Below are 22,027 nucleotides of genomic sequence, written 5' to 3' on the forward strand. Positions count from 1 at the left end.
CTCATTCTTCAGTAACTGTGTACATGTAAACAGTTATGTAACCCATTTATTGTATTTTGTTTCTCATATCATGAAAATCCACGTTGAAGTTATGAGAAAATAAGACAGCTTCGTTGGAATATTACAGCTGCACATTTGGGATCTGTGGGCCTAATTCAGACCTGCGCGCGAGCGCTGAGCGCTCGCAAGCGGGTCGATGGTGCCCTAATGCGCACGATGGAGGGAGCTCCGTTGTGGCATGCGCGAGACCCGCATAGCGACAGCCAAGCTGTCGCTATGGGTCTCGCACCAAAGGGGGCGTGCTGTCGATGGTAACTGATAGCACGCCCCCTTTGGTGGGCGTGCCGGGGGTGTTGCTGCCCAGACAGAGGCGTTCCCATGGGAACGCCTTCCGTCTGGAGCCGGCCCCACTGACATCACTAGTGATGTCAGTGGGAGTGCTTTTGGCTCTGATAGAGCCAAAAGCACTCCTGGGCTTGCGGCAGCGAGACCCTACCGCAGGGTCTCGTGGCAAGCCCGGTGGTCGCGATGGTCAAGACCATCTTTTTGGCCGCTCGCATAAGCTGTGGGTGGTCACCCACAGCTATGCGAGCGGCCAGGAGCCCGCTCCATTTTTAGGTAGGAGGGCCCTGATTCAGAGCGAGCGCTCTGGTCAGGGCGTCCGGCTCTGAATCAGGCCCTGTGTCTCCCTTTGGATTTTGACCTCTCAACGCTGTTTATGGTTTTCTCTGTTGTATCTACAGACGCAAGCAGACTACTGATAATCACACAACCGTGTAAGCATCAGCATTGCATCCATCTTTGAATCAGTCCCTGTGTCATGGTTGAGGTGAAACCATTTTATGATGAAAGTTGCACAGTATGGAGTACATCTACAGTATGTGGATCTACAGGACAATTCCACGAACTCCGGTACCTGCCTTACTGATGCAATGGCTAACATAAAGAAACTTTCCTAATAAGAAATGTAAGTTCCACACACTGAAGTGGTTCAAACTGGGACTTCTCAAGTGCTGTTAGTACCAAATTAAGGTCATACTGGGCCACATGAGGTATATATAGGGGATGTAGTCAGGATCTCAACTGTCAGATTGTTAAGGGTCACAATCCCGACAGCGGCATCTCGACGGTCACAATATCGACAGATACTGACGGTAAGTGTTAGGGTTAGGCACTAGGGGGAGGGTTAGGCTGCAGGAGGCGTGGTTTAAGGGGAGGGTTAAGATTGGATTAAAAAAACAAAATCCATCTGGATTTTGACCGTCGGGATCCCATACCCAACCCACATACAGAGGTTGGATATGTAGAACCCCTTAAAAAAGCCTCATGAATAGTTTTCATTGGAAAAAAGTTTGAGAATGCCAATATCTGAGTTTTTATGGAGCTAAGCCAATGCCAAGTCCATTCTGCATAAACACCAGGACATGTGCCAATATGAACATGGAAACCCCTTCTTCCCACAGCACAAGGCATGCTTTCTACAATGTGTGTAAGGGCCTGATTCAGACCCAGTCGCAAAGCTGCATTGCGACAGGCAGCCTGTCGATGTGAAAATATGCTAATGACCGCATAAGCAATGTAACCGCAGCACAATAAGTAAACACCCAACACTACATAATGCCTCCTACTTCCCTTCACTTACGTTCTCACAAGACAGCGAAAACATCGATAACATCAGGAACCACTGGACCCACATGCACAAGTTGTGGTTGACCTGACCCTACCGCAGACATTGCTAATGTTCCAGTAGACGGGTACAGAGTGGGAGGATTAGAGACCAGCAAGTTTGGTTGTCACTAGTGCCTTATTGCAGCACTATCACCCATTATACCCCCCAAGGAACAACCACTCCCCCAAATTGAATACAAATTAATATTTTCCAGAATTAAACCCTCTCATAAATTGTTACATGTTGGTTAGGGACCAAAAGCAATGTTCCTGAATAACACTTACATTCCCGATGACAGCAATGCAGGTAATGGCCTTTAGGATGGACATCCATATTCCAATGCCTTGGGCACGAAGAGCCACAGGGCGCCGATACTCGCAGATAAATTTATGCGCATCTAGGCGCACCTCAATCCAGTTATTAAGCATAGCAAAAAGAGGAGCCAATGGGCAGGCGGCCACGAAGATGGTGACAAACCCATACTGGATGACTGAATAAAATGCAGAGTGAGAAAATTATAAAAACAGGCTGCAATAACAATCAAATAATCTAATTTCATTTATTTGAAAACTTTCTCTGAGTCTACACAAACTTCACTATTCTCACTCGTTACTATTTGTTTTCATGCCTAATGTCATGTTGCTGGATACTTGGGAATGACTCTTGCAAGACTGGGGTTGAGTTGCAGTCTCTGTGTTGATGGGTAGCTGTATACTGTAAGCCTGCTTCCTTTATGTGGGATCCGGGTAAAGTAAAGGAGCGGTTTTCTAAGGAGCTTTCAGGAGTCTGTTATGGAAGCTGTACTGTATATGTGTTTTTTTTTTTTCCTTTTTAAATAAACGTATTAACAATTTTTTATTTACTTTAATGGGCTACCTATCTCTAGGGGCAATCAAAATACGCTTCTATCTCCAGTTTTAATTTGTTGGTTTATCCTTTCTTCTCTTTTTTGCAAAGATCATGTCTGATAAAAATTCTGATAACCATATGTAGAAGACATTTAGGTCCTGATTCAGAGTAGGATTGTGTGTGCATCTTTTACCAGCCGCACCAATGCTGCTTTATGCCGATACCACTACAAGCCCTTCCCTGCTGTACATCCATGCGTATGAATGTGCAAGGACTGAGACACCCGCTTTGAGCATCTCCAGACACTGCAATCATGCTTGGTGCATCTTTAAATGCCACCATCGGTCCCACAAGCGAAATTTGCAGCAGTCCTATTCTAGGTGCAGATTGTCCGTCTGAGTATGGCTTCCAATGTGAGCAATTAAACATCTCAGTAGGCAAACACTTTAGCAATGGAGCTCGTCTTCCACCGATTCCTTGCCACTGCGAAAGCGTGCAAACCAATCGTACACACATTTTCTACTCACAGCATCCTGCCCGTACACTTTCACCAACATTTCGTGCGTCTTGCCGATTTATTTTATTTGAAGCAGAACTTGTTGCGACCTTGTTGCAAGCGTTGCATACAGATATATCAGACCATTCACCTAACCTTTTAGACAGACCTCGTATATATAATGTCCCTGACATCTTGTAGACAGATCCAAAACTAAGCAGGGGTGTTCTATAATGGTGTATGTAAGGTTCACATTCATTATTCGACATTCACCATATGGACACTGCTGAAATGTCAACATAATACAAACTTAGATGACCCATCCCTGAGGAGGAGTCTTCTGGATCCCGCTGGTCATGTGTGGAGCAGTTCTGGTGCAGACCTCTGATGGAACAGTGGTTCTGGTAAAAATTATATCCCTTCTCCTAGTGTGTAACCCTAATACCCCCCCCCACGCCTAACCATTGTCTATCCTCAGCGCCAACCCTCCCGTACTGCAGCCTAACTCTAATGTCAGGATATTACTTTATTATTATCCTTTATTTTTATGGCGCCACAAGGGTTCCGCACCTCCTTACAAATCAGCAAAGTAAGAGAACAGTGACTTACTGTACAGTACATGTCAACATTCTGAGGATGTTTTTTGACATTTCAACAATGTCAACATAAGAAAGGTAGACACTAGTTATTGACATTATGATTGTCAACATTGTGAATACCGACCTTATGACTTCATCCCCCTATAATGGTGTAAGCTTTGGCGGCTGTACAGAAATTCTTGTTTTAGTTGCTGTGCAAGCAGCAAGAGGTGTAGTCCCACCTTTGCTGCTAACCTTTACACCAACAGAAAGAAGGATATCTGTTGTACCTGAGTTATACATTAGTAAAGAGAATGATCACTCTAGAACTGGGATGGGGAACCTCGGGCCCGGGAATCATTTGGTCTGGCCCTCTGAGCTTCTTTCTGCTAGCCCAATCTGGCTAGCAGGGTGCCTAGAATGGCAGCCTGCAGCCAGAATCACACTGCTGCCCTTACAGCTCCCAGAAGCATCCTCAGGATGCTCTGGGCATTGCTGTAATCACCGGCGATTGTGGCCCCGCCCATGTGACATCACACGGAGGGGGCGGGGCCTGTTCTGGAAACGCAAATAATGTTAAATATATTAAAATGGCCCTCGGCAGAAAAAAGGTTCCCATCCCTGCTCTAGAAGGTGGTATCTGTAGACTCTCCTTCAAACAGAATTTGAACAGCATAATTGAAAATGTAAGTTTTTTTTTTTTTGTTCTGTGTTGTTTTGTTTGCTTTTTTACATTTAGTTTGAAATTATCAGAATAGCACTTTACTGATGCTTTTTTTTTAGCAACTTAATGACTATGTTTCTCACCCATCTCTAGGTACTCATCAAACAGTCCTCCATAAGGGATTAATTTATAATCTCTTTCCCATGGTTTCTCTCTGTTTGTATCACTTTTCTTATCAGCCATAGCAGTGGAGATTTTGTTGTGCCACCAGAGAGACAGCTTCCTATATGTGATAAGAATAAGAAAATGTGTAAATAGAAAAAGACAATATTTTTATCTGATTAATAGATATATATTTTTTTAAATTAAGTATTTTTATTGACTTTTTGCATAAAAAAACAAGCAAGAAAATAACAGAAAAAATATCAGCACAGACAGTGATGACAGTCTGAGGCACAAACACAGAAAATGTGGAGAGTGAGAGCATTGCAGGAGAACAAACATCAGGGGATACAATCAGACAACCGATATACATTAGGAATGGAGAAAAATACCAGTGCAGTGATTGCATAGATCAAAACATGCATAAAAAAGGAAGCAGATGGAAGCATCGGAACAGAGAGAGATATCTAAAGTGTGGGGGATTGTGAATCCAAAGCGTACCTAGAATATTGCCACAGGACCTAGACTCTAACAAATTCTATGGGGCATTGTCGTTTGAGATACATAAACCTCTCATGAGAGACAGTAGGATTGACCAAACCCAGCCAGAAGGGTAACAAAGTCACATAACGGATAATTGTGGAAAAGCGGGGATGAGGAAGATAGGCTGGAGAAAGTGGCACAACATATAGGAACTTGTGCTGAATAACCATCTTTACCAAATTCACTTGGCTTGTAACCAAGAAGGGAAGCCGTTGCCAGACATGAGACTTAAGCTTCAAATACTCAATCTGGGGCTGCAGATTCAAAGTCGCATGTTCATCTGGAGAATGAGTGATTACCCAAGTATTGGAAATGCATAAACCAACATAGGGGAGAAGCATAGGAGACCGGTCTAGAAATGGTAGAAAGGAGAGGAAAAACTATGGATTTATCCTAATAGCAGGGAAAAAAGCCAAAAAGGTCCACCATAGCCAATAGAAATGGTAGGGAGTACTCCACGCAAGACAAAAATAACAACATCAGTGAACAGAGCCATTCGCTCCTCGTGACCAGAGACCATGAGTTCAGAAATCACAGGGGAAGCCATGATCGCACAGGCTTATGGCTTCATGTCAATGGCAAGCAGTAAAGGGGACAATAGGCACCCCTGTCTGGTGCTGCTACCAAGTGTAATGGAACCCGATACAAAACCATTTAGAACAGGAGTAAAGTAACGACACACGCTAGAAACCCAGGCCCCACGTGGAGGCTAAATAACAATTCCCACAAAAATGGCCATTCCATAGAGTCAAATACCTTGGCAGCATCCAGGAACACAATCAAGATATCTTCCATTCCCTCACTAGCAAGTTGTATATAGGTATAAAGAGGCCGGAGATAAACAGCAGTTGACCACCCAGACATAAAACCATTCTGGTCGGGGCGAATAATTTCAGGAATCACTTTATTTAAATGAAGAGTTAAGAATTTTGCTTGAATTTTAACATTCATAAAAATGTCCAACAACATGGGAACAGGTGAGCCTTTTACAATTCTGTTGGGGGCCCAACAAATCCCTGCAACTAAGACAATACTTATCCTGGAGAAGGTGTGATAAAACATAGAGAAACAGGATTAGCAGTGAGCATCAGGGTGCCACTGTCGTCAGGCATCTACCAGATTAATTTCCTCTCCATCTCCAATATATATATATATATATATATATATATACATATATATATATATATATATATATATATATATATATAATGAGCCCATTAGGAAAATGAGTGAGAAATGCACAACGCTTTGAAAGGACTTTGGAATTAAAGGGAGGGTGGGGTATACGCAGCTAACAAAACAAATTATTAACCCAGTGTTACAGCTAAGGTTACTAAAACGGGGAGCAACTATTCCCGTGTACCCTAGGACTCATGACGCTATCAGCCCAGTAGTAACACATCAATTGTAGGCCTAAGAACTACACTATAGAAACACCTCCACTAAATAAACTAACATAGTCATCTAAAAACAGATTCCAAGAACATGGGCAGCAATCACATTGCAGAGCAAATAAACAGAGAAAATGACTGATGAGAAAAGAACACGGAGAGAAAAGTGCACATAGAAAAAAGCAGTCATATGTCAAATTGCAAAAGTAAAACATATATAAGCAGTGGTGGATTGTACCGAGGAGCTGCATCTTCCCCAATAAAATCCATTGCTCCCCTGTAATCCCCCAGTCCTCCCGTATGTGAATTAGCAACAGTGACTTCCTATTGGAAGTGTTTTCTGTTAATCACACGTCAAACAGGCAGTCCCAGGGGGAGGTGGTTTCTCCCTGTGGTACTGCACGTCCAGACTGTCATTATCAGAAAGCGCATCCACTGGGAAACCGCTTCTGCTTTTATTATGGCAGCCTTATTCAGCTTCTTGGGGCTGCAACTGATGCTGGGTTTTTTTGTTTTTTTTTAACTGTCCCTTTTATGCACATGCAAATTGAATATGGACTGTGTGCTGCCACCGCAGAGGGATTGGACTGCAGCCCCCCGTAGTAAAAAGGTAGTAGTCACCGCTGTTTATAAGTGATACTTGTGGGAATGGACATCAGTCTGAGGACTCATTATGACCAGGAACCTGAATCAAAGAAGTGGGTACAGCTACCCGAGATGACTGTCAAGCAGGCAGGAAATAGCATAGTGTAAGGAAGTTGTCAGTCCCGGGATCGTCTTTGCACTTGAAGAAATTGGTATCTAGACTTCTAGACATCAGAAGAAAAGTTTTGGAAGACCACTACCTGCTGACCCTTGGTTCTGACAAGATGAAGCACATCATTACAATCCCTGTAGTGGAGAATCTTGGCAATGAATGTCCTTGGAGAAGGCCCTGGTGGAAAGGGGCCGAGTCAGTATACGATAGGCTCGCTCAACAGAAAACTGTGGGGTAAATGCGTCACAGCCAAATACTTTTATTAGCCAGGATTCCAAGAATTGTTCAAGGTTAGTGCCCTCCTCCTTTTAGGTAGGCCAACCAGTCTGATATTATTCCGGTGGAGACGGCCCTCCAAATGAGTAAGCTTTTGCTGGCAAGCTGTCATCTGGGACTCTAAGGTGATTAGATAGCCAGAAACAGGTGCACTATTATCCTACAAGTTGGAACTATATTTCTCAGTCTCACTAACTGCGGTCCCTTATTTTCTGTTTCTTGAAGGAACAGATCAACATGTACGTCTGCCATGCAATCCATTATACATTTTCCTGAGTCAGTAATAGCCTGCAAAAAGTGCTCCATAGTAACAACAGTGGGCCTGATTCAAAGCCGCTCGCTCTGACAGAGCGCTCGCTCTGAATCAGGGCCGAGCTTTTTTTTTTTTGGAGCGGCACAATGCTGTGGGTGACCACGCACAGCTATAGCGAATGGCCATGATGGTCGCGATGGTTAAGACCATCGCGACCATCGTGCTTGCGACGAGACCCTTCTGGTAGGGTCTTGTTTATCGCAAGCCCCAGAGAGCTTTCGGCTCAAACAGAGCCGGAAACTCTCCACTGACATCACTTGTGATGTCAGTGGGGCCGCCCCCAAATGGCAGACGTTCTCATGGGAATGCCTCCGTTTGGGCAGCTACCCCCCTGGCCCGCCCACCAAAGGGGGCGAGCTGTCACTCAACATCGACAGCTCGCCCCCTTTGGTGCGAGACTCGGAGATGAGCGCTCGCAAGCGGGTTGATGTTGGCCAAGTGCGCATGCGCACGATGGAGGTGGCTCTGTCATGCGCATGCGTGAGACCCGGATAGCGATGGACAAGCCGTCGCTCCGGGTCTCGCTACAAAGGGGGCGTGCTGTGGATGTTGAGTGACAGCATGCCCCCTTTGGTGGGCATGCCGGGAGCGTGGCTGCCCAGACGGAGGCGTTCCCATGGGAACGCCTACCGTCTGGGGCCAGCCCCACTGATATCACAAGTGATGTCAGTGGGAGTGCTTTTGGCTCTGATAGAGCCAAAAGCACTCCAGGGCTTGCGGCAACGAGACCCTACCACAAGGGTCTCGTCGCAAGCCCGATGGTCTTGACCATCGTGACCATCTTTTTGGCCGCTCGCTATAGCTGTGAGTGATAACCCACAGCTATGCGAGCGGCCAGGAGGCCGCTCTAAAAAAAGAGAAGGACGGCCCTGATTCAGAGCGAGCGCTCTGTCAGAGCGTCCGATTCTGAATCAGGGCCCTTGTCTGCGACGAGCGGCCGTTTGCTTGCTTGCGTGCAGGTCTGAATCAGGTCCAATATCAGGTAAGTACATGCAGGTAGAATACACCAGGAGAGTAGTAGCAGCAAGTAATCCAGTACCATAGAGATAATGGAAGAGAGGGGAAGGTTGAGTGCAGACCTTGAGGCAAATGGATCCAGTAAACAAAGCGTATCAGGTAAGTACCTAACTGCAGGATAGTCCTCCTCGGGAATACAATAGCAAGCCCAGAAGATCACATTTGCACTAATATCAATAGCAGAGAATAAAATCAGAGGTTCCCACAATCACATGCAAATGGCGGCCAATTGTATTGCAGGGAAAGAGAACACTTGTCTCCTGAAATTCGTAGTGGAGAAAAGGGAGTGAGGCAGATGAGAACCTGCCTCACTGCACTCAATAATCCATGTACTGTACTCAGCAGCAGCCAATCTGACTAAGAACCACCTCAGACCATTTAATTATATAGCTGTGACCTACTAATCCAGGGCAGCTACTCCGTTCCATGTGTAATTCTTCCCTTTACTGGAAGTTAGTAATTCATATGTATAGGATTGCTGTAACAAAGAGACTCATTTATTGTAACTACACTATTGAGATACTCTCCCAAATTTACCTTGTTAGCAATCTCACAATAATAACGCCTAGACCAATATCCCTTTACTGCTCTAGTCTAACAACTTGAGGATAGACTTTCCCTATAATAGGTTGTATCAGAGAAGAATCAATGGTGGCTTTATAACAATCAACTCTCTACTGTTCAAGAGGGTATGTTTAATAAAATCACTGAATAAACGTGTGAGATCAAAGTGAATAAAGTGCAAATAATGAACACACAATAATCATGAATACAAGAGATTAGCGATAACAACAATCATATTGCACTTTATTTCTTATTTCTTTTCTATTAATGTTGATATTTTGTTGGTTTTAATGATTATTTCCCAGTAAAATGGTTCCATAAAAACAAGTAAATGCTATTATTTAGGCCAGCTGATGTGCACATGATCACATCACTTCGCATTTATTTTTCTCAATGTGCTTGAATATAATTATAAGTTAAAAGGCACTTAAAGGAAACTGCTAATTATCTGTAAAATGAGCATATAATTCAGTAGTCTTATTTTTGGACTTCCCAAGGTCTCTACAAGAAATTCGAATATGGTTTTAGACAGATCTAGTTAAATTCCCCTAATAGAGGGTCTGGGCAAAATTTACTAAGCGGTAGTTTGACGGCAGTTTCTATTCTATTCTATACCCTTGGCGGTTTGGTGGGGATTTCTAATCTATTCTAAACCCCGGGGGTTTGGTGGCAGTTTTGCAGTGGTTTCTAAATGACAGCCCTGTTCTATTCTAAAATGTGTTTTGACTGCAGATTGGCGGCGGTTTTGCTACCTGCAGATTTACTAAGTCCAAAACCGCTGCAAAACTGCCATCAAAACACATTATAGACCCCACTGGGGTTTAGAATAGAATAGAAACCGCCGTCAAACCGCCGCTTAGTAAATTTTGCCCTCTGATTCGTAAGGTGGGTACACACTATAGCGATATATCTGCAGATGGAGTGATCTGTAGATATATCTGCAGATGATGGTCGTTCATACACACTGAATGACCATCATGTGCATGCTGCAGCGTGTCGGGCCGGCCTGACGGCGGGTAGGGAGCGTGGCCTATTTGTGGCCACACCCCTTCAATTCTCCATATGCGTGACTCAAAATCGCAAGAAGCCTTAGCAACACGTCCATGACACTCCCAGGTGACCGCTCTCTTGCGTGTTGACACTCAATTACTGCCCGGTTTCAACAAATTTTACGCAATGTGAAATCCGGCAGAGATTTGGCCGACTCAGCATCAATTGAGATGTCTTGATAAGATTATACCAACTTCCTTTGACTGGGTACACACTAAACAGATATATCTGCAGATGATGGTTGTTCATATACACTGAGCAACCATCATCTGTGTGTTGTTGGGGGATGGGTCCCGCTGGATGGGGGCGTGCCGCGACCCCCTCTTTGCAGCTGCCACTGCAAGTGTATGGGCGGGCGGCTGGCCGCCCATACTCACAGCACGATGCCCCAATATATCTGCAGACATATCTGCCATCAGCTGTGCAGCGCAGCCAACGCAATATGTCTGTGAATAAAGTTGTTCACAGACATATCGCTGGTACACACTGACTAACGGGCACCCGATATATTGGCCGATCAATTGATCGGCCAGTAAATCTGCCAGTGTGTACCCAGCATTAGATTTCCACTTTGTGCTATCACTGGTAAACACATTAATTGTAATTATGTAATTAAGGTGTAACTCCTTGCTTAAAGTGTGCCTAAAGTATAAAGACTATAGCAGTGGCGTAACTAGGGTATTTGGAGCCCAGGGCAAATTTGAAAAGGGAGCCTACCCACCCCTCCCGATGTGCGCGCACCGAAGGCGCGCACTGCGTGGTCACTTAAAAATGGGGTGTGTCAACATGACACACCCCTTTATTTTCACGCTGAACATTCCTATCCATATGCACCTTAACCCCAGTAGTACCCCCAGTATGCAGTTGTGGTCCCTCTCATGCAGGCCCATAGTAGTGCCCCTTATACAGTATCCCCAGTAGTGGTCCCTCTTATACAGCCCCCAATTAGTTCCCCTTACTCAGTACCCCCAGTAGTGGCCCCCCAAATGCAGTGCCCCATGTAGTGTTCCCCCTTATGCAATGCCCCCAGTAGCAGTTCCCACAATGCAGTGCGCCCAGTAGCGGTATCCCCTTATGCAGTGCCCTTTATATAGTGTCCCCAGTAGTAGTCCCCCCCATGCAGTGCCCTTTATATAGTGCCCCCAGCAGTAGTCCCCCCATGCAGTTTTCCCAGTAGTGGTCCCCCTTATGCAGGCACCCAGTAGTGATCCCCCCTATCCAGTGCCCCCTGTAGTGGCCCTTCCTATTATTGCCCCCAGAAGTGGTCCCCCCAGTGCAGTGCCTCTAGTAGTAGGCCCCTTTTATAATGCCCCCAGTGGTAGTTCCCCCCCCAAGTAGTTGTCCCCAGTAGAGGTTCCCCCTCCCGATTAAGTGCCCCCAGTAGTAGCCCCCCCAGTAGAAGTCCTCCCAATAATGGTGCCCCCAGTAGTAGCCACCCCTCCCCCGTTGTGCCCCCACCCCCAGTAGAGGTCCTCCCAGTAGTAGCCACCCCCCTCCCCCGTTGTGCCCCCAGTAGTGCAGACAGGTTTAAAAAAAATAAAAAATAAAAATATACTTACCTGAATCCACCCTGCTGCTCCGGACTGCGACACCGCTCCCGCCGCCGCCGCCCGCCAGACCTCCTGGGCTGGCGCGCTCAGCATTATGGGGGAGACGTCATGATGTCATGATGTCTGTCCCATTACCCACTGCAGGAGCCGGACGGAAGCCCGGCTCTTGCAGTGGGTGCTGCAGGTCTATCTGACTCTCATTGGCTGCTGTTTAACACACGCATCGCCTCCAGCGCTGGTGGCGATGCGTGTGTTATGCACAGCCTGAGCTGGCCTCCTAGCGCTATTGGGCAAGCGCTCAGGGGGAGGGAACGGGCTCAGCTGTGCACCACAGGACCGGCGCTGGAAGCCTAGCGCTGGTCCTGTGTAAATGTGTAGCGCTGACCGCACTCACTACGGTCGGCGCTACACTGGTGGCTAACTAGGGCGGGCCAGACCATGGCCGGCGGCGCCCCCCCTGGCCGCCGGTCCCATGGTGCCCAGGGCACGCATCCTGCCCGACCCCCCCTAGTTACGCCACTGGACTATAGGCTAAATCAGTGGTTCTCAAACTCTGTCCTCAGGACCAACACAGGTCACGTTTTCTAGGTCACCCAGAAGCTGCACAGGTGTAGTCATTACTCACTGACACATTTTAAAAGATCCACAGGTGGAGCTAATTATTCAATTGTAACTGTGAGGAGACCTGGAAAACATGCACTGTTTGGGGTCCCGGGGACCGAGATTGAGAACATGTGGGTTAAATTTACTAAGCAGCTGGTTTGATGTAATTCCAAAATCGCAGTGGATTGACAACGGTTTTCAGGTCTAGTTAAAAGCATAGTTGCCAAAATTCAGCTCCGTCCTTCCGGGAGGGAGCTGAATGCCTGCACACAGCGGGGGGCGTGGCCGGGCACTGACTCTGCATGGGGGTGGGGCAAGGGGAGTGACCGCATGATCGCATCTTCGTGGCCCCGCCCCCTCTTCACATTGCTGAAAATAAAGACATTGTGAAGTGGGGGGCGGAGCCACCATGGTGTGATTTAGCAAGAATCGCGTCATCGGGCCCCCCGCTGTGGGGGGTTTCTAATTGTAGTCGGGAGGCTTATCAGCCTTTCCGGGGGGTCGAGAGCAGCACCCGATTTTCGGGAGGCTCCCGACCAAATCGGGAGGGCAGGCAAGCCTGGTTAGTAGTATTTACTAAATGGCGATTTTGGTGTCTAAACTAAAACCCCAGTCGATCCCTGGCAGTTTCTAAATGACAATCCATTGTGACGTGTTCTATTTGTCGGCGGTTTCTATTGAAACCACTGTTGAATGAATAGAAGCTATTCTATTCATATTTATTCACTCATGCTACTCTATTTGTTATAGAAAGCGCCATTCAATTGACATCATCGAAACAGATCAGAAGCTGTTCTATTCATATTCAATTAATGGTGCTTTTACAGGAGCAACACTCACCTGACACCATAGACACAGACAGCCAGCTACTGTCACTTTGTGGGTGTGTGAGGAGTGTGATACCCTTTTTACACCAGAGCTAAAACCCAGGTTATTGCTGGGTCTACCCGGGTCCCAGCACAGTGTAAAAGGGCCCTGAAAAATAACCCAGGTCAATCCAACCCAGGTACTGTAGCTACCAGGGTCGGACCCAAGATGCACGTGGGTAATGGTGCAGTGTAAACGGCGCAACCCGGTGTCTGACCTGTGATAGAACCATATCTGAAAACCCAGGTTGGACCCGGGTTTTTGGTGGAAAAGAGGTATAAGTGGAGAAGAAAAAAGCTGTAGTAAAGTATAATGAGAAAGATATAAAATTATTGCTAATTGTGGTGAAGTTTTTATTTGAGGCGTGTTTTCCAAAGGTATTTTTACATTGGGGGCATATGCAGGGCCAGATTAAGGGGGGAGGGGGCGACAGGGGCGGTCGTCCATGGGCCCCCACACACAGAGGGGCCCCCACACAAGGTCGAGTGGCACCTGGTCCCGGGTAGTGGCTCTGGAGCCGCGCTGTTCGACAGACTGCATGCAGCAGCACAGTTAGTGCTGCTGCATCAGCTGTCTAATGGAGAGAGAGACAGGGCCGGATTAATAATGGGGCTGATGGAGCTACAGCTCCAGGCCTACCATCAGAAAAGGCCCACAGCCCTCTGATGTGTGTGTGTGTGCTGCTGTAGAAAGGATTTTCTCTTTCCTCCTACAGCAGCCTGAGGGCCGACCACGCCCCCCCCCCCCCCGGGCGCGCATAACCCCCCCTCCACCGGCCGCGGCTGTGACACCGGAGCAGTGCGTAAACATAATGGCAGCGCATTGGAGGGCTGGGCTTCTCTAGCCCTCCCAGCGCTGCTAACAGAGAATTGGCAGCAGCGTCGCCTGCATGTCATGTGACGTCACTACGTAAGACGTCACATAGGTGCCGCCCACCACCGCACCGCGCCCTCACGCAGCCTGTCCCAGGTTGTGCACCGACCACCACCAGCATAGGCTGCCCCACAGCCTCAGTCACAGGCTCACAGCTCCTCCATGAAGGCTGGTGACACCGTGACAGCAGCAGCACTGTCTGCAGGGTGTGATCTTTTGAGTCCCCCAAGGTAAGATGCTTTTCAGTCCCTCTGGCCAGGCTGCTGCTGTATAGTAATAGTTTATGTATTGATATGTATGCATATCTATACATAATATTAAATTATTAAATATTCTAAAAATATATTTATACTGTGTTATATATTCAGTCAGGTGCATAAATATTGGGACATTGACAGAATTTTCATATTTTGGCCTCTATTCACCACCACAATGGTTTGAAATGAAACAAACAAGATGTGCTTTAACTGCAGACTTTCAGATTTAATTTGAGGGTAATTACATCCAAATCAGGTGAACGGTGTAGGAATTACAACGATTTCTATATGTGCCTCCCACGTTTTAAGTGGCCAAAAGTAATGGGACAAACTAAACAATCCTAAATCTAACTTTCCCTTTAATACTTTGTTGCAAATCCTTTGCAGGCAATTACAGCCTGAAGTCTGGAACGAATAGACATTATCAGACGCTGGATTTCATCCCTAGTGATGCTCTGCCAGGCCTCTACTGCAAATGTCTTCAGTTCCTGCTTGTTCTTGTGGCATTTTCCCTTCAGTTTTGTCTTCATCAAGTGAAATGCATGCTCAATCGGATTCAGGTCAGGGGATTGACTTGGCCATTGCATAACATTCCACTTTTTAGCCTTAAAAAACTCTTTGGTTGCTTTTGCAGTATGCTTCGGGTCATTGTCCATCTGCACTGTGAAGCGCCGTCCAATGAGTTCTGAAGCATTTGACTGAATATGAGCATATAATATTGCCCGAAACACTTCAGAATTCATTCTGCTGCTTTTGTCAGCAGTCATATCATCAATAAATACAAGGGGACCAGTTCCATTGGCAGCCATACATGCCCACACCATGATACTACCCCCACCATGCTTCACTGTTGAGGTGGTATGTTTTGGATCATGAGCAGTTCCTTTCCTTATCCATACTCTTCTCTTCCCATCACTCTGGTACAAGTTGATCTTTGTCTCATCTGTCCATAGGATGTTGTTCCAGAACTGTAATGGCTTTTTTAGATGTTGTTTGGCAAACTCTAATCTGGTCTTCCTGTTTTTGAGACTCACCAATGGTTTACATCTTGTGGTGAACCCTCTATATTCACTCTTGTGAAGTCTTCTCTTGATTGTTGACTTTGACACATATACACCTACCTCCTGGAGAGTGTTCTTGATTTGGCCAACTGTTGTGAAGGGGATTTTCTTCAGCAGGGAAATAATTCTTCTGTCATCCACCACAGTTGTTTTCCGTGGTCTTCCGGGTCTTTTGGTGTTGCTGAGCTCTCCGGTGCGTTCTTTCTTTTTAAGAATGTTCCAAACAGTTGATTTGGCCACACCTAATGTTTTTGCTATCTCTCTGATGGGTTTGTTTTGATATTTCAGCCTAATGATGGCTTGCTTTACTGATAGTGATAGCTCTTTGGATCTCATATTGAGAGTCGACAGCAACTGATTCCAAATGCAAATGTCACACCTAGAATCAACTCCAGACCTTTTACATGCTTAATTGATAATGAAATAACGAGGGAATAGCCCACACCTGTCCATGAAATAGCTTTTGAGTTGATAGTCCCATTACTTTTGGCCCCTTAAAAAGTGGGAGGCACATATAGAAACCATTGTAATTCCTACACCGTTCACCTGATTTGGATGTAATTACCCTCAAATTAAATCTGAAAGTCTGCAGTTAAAGCCCATCTTGTTTGTTTCATTTCAAAGCCATTGTGATGGTGAATAGAGGCCAAAATATGAAAAGTCTGTCAATGTCCCAATATTTATGCACCTGACTGTATATATATTAGGGGTGTGCACCGGCCACTTTTCGTGTTTTGTGTTTTGGTTTTGGATCTGGATCTTTCTTCGTGTTTTGGATCTGGATTGGTTTTGCCAAAACCACCCTTCCGTGTTTTGGGTTCTGGGTTTTGTATTTTGGATATGTATTTTTTATTAAAAAAGCATAAAAACAGCTAAAATCACAGAATTTGTGTGTTTTTCTGCTCCTATGCTATTATTAACCTCAATAACCTTAATTTACACTCATTTCCAGTCTATTCTGAACACCTCACACCTCACAATAGTGTTTTTATATCCAAAAGGTTGCACCGAGGTAGCTGGATGACTATGCTAAGAGATACGAGTGGGCGGCACAAACACGTGGTCCATCTAGGAGTGACACTGCAGTGGCAGACAGGATGGCAGTTTGAAAAACTAGGCCCCAAACAGTACATAATTCAAAGAAAAAAAAGAGGTGCAATATGGAATTGTCCTTGGGCCCTCCCACCCACCCTTATGTTGTATAAACAGGACATGCACACTTTAACAAACCAAACATTTCAGCGCCAGGGTCTGCCACACGACTGTGGCTGAAATGATTGGTTCGTTTGGGCCCCCACAAAACAAGCTGGCAATTAATCTGTCCCTGCACAAACTGGCTCTACGGAGGCAAGATGTCGTCCTCATCCTCCTCATCCACCGATTCCTCACCCTCTTCAGTGTTGTGTACATCCTCATCCTCACAGAGTATTAATTCGTCCCTGCTGGAATCCACAACCACAGGTCCCTCTGTACCTTCTGGAGGCTGGTCTCCCTGGAAGAGTTGATAATTAATTTTATGAACATCATCTTCTCCACATTTTGTGGAAGCAACCTCCTACGCCTTTCGCTGACAAGGTTCCCGGCTGCACTAAACACTCTTTCGGAGTACACACTGGAGGGGGGGCAACTTAGATAAAATAGAGCCAGTTTGTACAGGGACCTCCAAATTGCTTCTTTTTCCTGCCAGTACAGGTACGGACTGTCTGACATGCCTACTTGGATGCTGTCACCGATGTAATCCTTTAACAGACAGACGCACGCTTGTCGCTGCTGCTTTAAGGATGCACGTGCGGCTACATCGCACACAAGTCACAAACACATAAAAAAAATAGTTTTTTATTTTTTGGAGCACTTTGAGGGTTACACCACCCTTTAACAGACAGACGCACGCTTGTCGCTGCTGCTTTGAGGATGCAAGTGTGGCTACAGCCCACACAATTCACAAAGACAGAAAAAAAAAGAAGAATATTTTTATTGTTTGTGGAGCACACTTTGAGGGTTACACCACCCTCTAACAGACAGACGCACGCTTGTCGCTGCTGCTTTAAGGATGCAGGTGCGGCTACAGCCCACACATTTCACAAAGACAGAAAAAAAAAGAATATTTTTATTGTTTGTGGAGCGCACTTTGAGGGTTACACCACCCTTTAACAGACAGACGCACGCTTGTCGCTGCTGCTTTGAGGACAGTATCATATGCAGTGACAGTAGACTTGTCAGAAATTGTTGGCACGTCCTTCAGTCCGGACCAGATGTCCAAACGGGCCCTTGACTTATGACACAGGCGCACGCTTGGCGCTACTACTGTGTTGATGCACATGTGGCTACATCGCACACAAGTCACAAACACATAAAAAAAATAGTTGTTTTTTTTTTGGAGCACTTTGAGGGTTACACCACCCTTTAACAGACAGACGCACGCTTGTCGCTGCTGCTTTGAGGATGCAAGTGCGGCTACAGCCCACACAATTCACAAAGACAGAAAAAAAAAGAAGAATTTTTTTATTGTTTGTGGAGCGCACTTTGAGGGTTACACCACCCTTTAACAGACAGACGCACGCTTGTCGCTGCTGCTTTGAGGATGCAGGTGGAATCTAGACGGGATTTGGAACCGGGGACACACTACCTCCATCAATTGTCTAAATCCCACTGCACTAATGGCGGATACCGGACGCACGTCTAACACCAACATAGCAGTCAAGGCCTCAGTTATACGTTTTGCTTCAGGATGACTGCTGTCGTACTTCATCCTCATCGCTAGGGACTGTTGGAGGGTCAATTGTTTAGTAAAAGTAGTGGTGTTCCTACTTCCTCTCTGGGATGATGAACAACTCCCAGCAGCAGCAACAGCACTAGGAGGAAGTGGTTCTTGATCTTTCCCTATTTTATTTTTATCGGAGAAAGTTTGGTCCTCCATTTATGTTATATTGATATATACGTGCGGCTAAGGCGCACACAAACACAGAAAATATTTTGTTATTTTTGCTGGAGAGTAGTGCACTTTGCGGGTTACACCACCCTTTAAGAAATGAGCCAGCCGGCTCTTTACTTATGGGACACAGGCGCACGCTTGGCACTGCTCCGTTGTTGATGCATGTGCAGCCGCAGTGCACACAATTCACAAACACAGAAAATATTTTTTTATTTGGTTTGGAGTGTACTTTGGGGGTTACAGCACCCTTTAACGGTCAAGCCAGCTGGCCCTTTACTTATGACACAGGCGCACGCTTGGCACTACTTTGTTGATGCACGTGCGGCTACTGCGCACACAATTCACAAACACAGAAAATATTTTTTTATTTGGTTTGGAGTGTACTTTGGGGGTTACAGCACCCTTTAATGGTCAAGCCAGCTGGCCCTTTACTTATGACACAGGCGCACGCTTGGCACTACTTTGTTGATGCACGTGCGGCTACTGCGCACACAATTCACAAACACAGAAAATATTTTTTTATTTGGTTTGGACTGGAGTGTACTTTGGGGGTTACAGCACCCTTTAGCGGTCAAGCCAGCCGGCCCTTTACTTATGACACAGGCGCACGCTTGGCACTACTTTGTTGATGCACGTGCGGCTACTGCGCACACAATTCACAAACACAGAAAATATTTTTTATTTGGTTTGGAGTGTACTTTGGGGGTTACAGCACCCTTTAACGGTCAAGCCAACCGGCCCTTTACTTATGACACAGGCTCACACTTGGCGCTACTTTGTTGATGCACGTGTGGCTACTGCGCACACAATTCACAAACACAGAAAATATTTTTTTATTTGGTTTGGACTGGAGTGTACTTTGGGGGTTACACCACCCTTTAACGGTCAAGCCAGCCGGCCCTTTACTTATGACACAGGCTCACACTTGGCACTACTTTGTTGATGCATGTGCGGCTACTGCGCACACAATTCACAAACACAGAAAATATTTTTTTATTTGGTTTGGACTGGAGTGTACTTTGGGGGATACACCACCCTTTAACGGTCAAGCCAGCCGGCCCTTTACTTATGACACAGGCGCACGCTTGGCACTACTTTGTTGATGCACGTGCGGCTACTGCGCACACAATTCACAAACACAGAAAATATTTTTTTATTTGGTTTGGACTGGAGTGTGCTTTGGGGGTTACAGCACCCTGTAACGGTCAAGCCAGCCGGCCCTTTACTTATGACACAGGCGCACGCTTGGCACTACTTTGTTGATGCACGTGCGGCTACTGCGCACACAATTCACAAACACAGAAAAAATATTTTTTTTATAGCACTTGGGGGGAGCACCCCTGATGGACAGAGCACCCCCTGGACAACACTACAGCACCCCTTTAGGACTAGGACACTGCACAGGACTTTGGAGTGGACACAGCCCCTATGGACAACTGACTGCACAACACAGTCCAGCCAGCCCCTATGGACTTTGAAGTAGTGGACACAGCCCCTATTAACAACAGCAGCACAGCACAACACAGCCAGCCCCTATGGACTTTGAAGTAGTGGACACAGCCCCTATGGACAACAGCAGCACAGCGCAGCGCAGCACAGCGCAACACTACTCTGCACTACACTACACTACACAGCCCAGCCAGCCCTAACTCCCACCCTCCCTCTTCACTGTCCACAGCCGAGTGAGAAAATGGCGCCGACGCGGGTACCTTATATAGGATCCAAAACCCGCGAGACCCGGAAGGCGGGATGATGACGTTTTGCCTCGATTTCAGATCCGAGTCAGGTGGGAAAAGTCGAGCCTGACTCGGATCGGACTCGGATCGGGGGGGGTTCGGATTTCAGAAATCCGAACCCGCTCTCCCCTGAGATATATATATACATATATATATATATATGACCGATCCAGTCTTGATAAAGGAGGTCACTCCGAAACGTTGATGATCATGGAGCTGCTGTAGAGCGTGTTTTATTGTTGCTAGTTCTCTAAGTGCCTGCCAGTTTTCCATTATTTACTATACAGCATCTTTGGATGTGGCATCGGAGCAAGTTGTTCCACAACAGTACCAGAGTGCCGGACTACCCTCTGCATATGTATATAGTGTGTGTGTATACATATATACAGTCAGGTGCATAAATATGGGGACATTGACAGAATTTTCATATTTTGGCCTCTATTCACCACCACAATGGCTTTGAAATTAAACAAACAAGATGTGCTTTAACTGCAGACTTTCAGATTTAATTTGAGAGTAATTACATCCAAATCAGTTGAACGGTGTAGGAATTACAACGGTTTCTATATGTGCCTCCCACTTTTTAAGGGGCCAAAAGTAATGGGACTATCAACTCAAAAGCTATTTCATGGACAGGTGTGGGCTATTCCCTCATTATTTCATTATCAATTAAGCAGGTAAAAGGTCTGGAGTTGAATCTAGGTGTGACATTTGCATTTGGAATCAGTTGCTGTCGACTCTCAATATGAGATCCAAAGAGCTATCACTATCAGTGAAGCAAGCCATCATTAGGCTGAAAAATCTAAACAAACCCATCAGAGAGATAGCAAAAACATTAGGTGTGGCCAAATCAACTGTTTGGAACATTCTTAAAAAGAAAGAACGCACCGGAGAGCTCAGCAACACCTAAAGACCCGGAAGACCACGGAAAACAACTGTGGTGGATGACAGAAGAATTATTTCCCTGCTGAAGAAAAACCCCTTCACAACAGTTGGCCAAATCAAGAACACTCTCCAGGAGGTAGGTGTATATGTGTCAAAGTCAACAATCAAGAGAAGACTTCACAAGAGTGAATATAGAGGGTTCACCACAAGATGTAAACCATTAGTGAGCCTCAAAAACAGGAAGACCAGATTAGAGTTTGCCAAACAACATCTAAAAAAGCCATTACAGTTCTGGAACAACATCCTATGGACAGATGAGACAAAGATCAACTTGTACCAGAGTGATGGGAGGAGAAGAGTATGGAGAAGGAAAGGAACTGCTCATGATCCAAAACATACCACCTCATTAGTGAAGCATGGTGGTGGTAGTGTCATGGCGTGGGCATGTATGGCTGCCAATGGAACTGGTTCCCTTGTATTTATTGATGATGTGACTGCTGACAAAAGCAGCAGAATGAATTCTGAAGTGTTTCGGGCAGTATTATATGCTCATATTCAGTCAAATGCTTCACAGTGCAGATGGACAATGACCCAAGGCATACTGCAAAAGCAACCAAAGAGTTTTTTAAGGCTAAAAAGTGGAATGTTATGCAATGGCCAAGTCAATCCCCTGACCTGAATCCGATTGAGCATGCATTTCACTTGATGAAGACAAAACTGAAGGGAAAATTCCCCAAGAACAAGCAGGAACTGAAGACATTTGCAGTAGAGGCCTGGCAGATCATCACCAGGGATGAAACCCAGTGTCTGGTGATGTCTATGCGTTCCAGACTTCAGGCTGTAATTTCCTGCAAAGGATTTGCAACAAAGTATTAAAAAGTGAAAGTTAGATTTAAGATTGTTTAGTTTGTCCCATTACTTTTGGCCCCTTAAA

General features: G+C 45.9%; 1 protein-coding gene across 1 annotated transcript in view; it reads right to left on the reverse strand.

The window, feature by feature from the left end:
- ANO7 (anoctamin 7) overlaps positions 1-22,027 on the reverse strand; it is a 202,114-nt gene that overhangs the window by 16,228 nt on the left and 163,859 nt on the right. Inside the window, exons 18-19 of the mRNA XM_088479281.1 lie at positions 4,400-4,539; positions 1,954-2,159 (exon numbers count right to left, since the gene is read on the reverse strand). Of these exons, the coding sequence (XP_088335407.1) occupies positions 1,954-2,159; positions 4,400-4,539 (346 nt within the window). The remainder of the gene's footprint in view (positions 1-1,953; positions 2,160-4,399; positions 4,540-22,027) is intronic.

Source organism: Taudactylus pleione, unplaced genomic scaffold, assembly GCF_031769625.1.
Source record: "Taudactylus pleione unplaced genomic scaffold, aTauple2 ptg000229l, whole genome shotgun sequence".
Taxonomy (NCBI): Eukaryota; Metazoa; Chordata; class Amphibia; order Anura; family Myobatrachidae; genus Taudactylus; species Taudactylus pleione.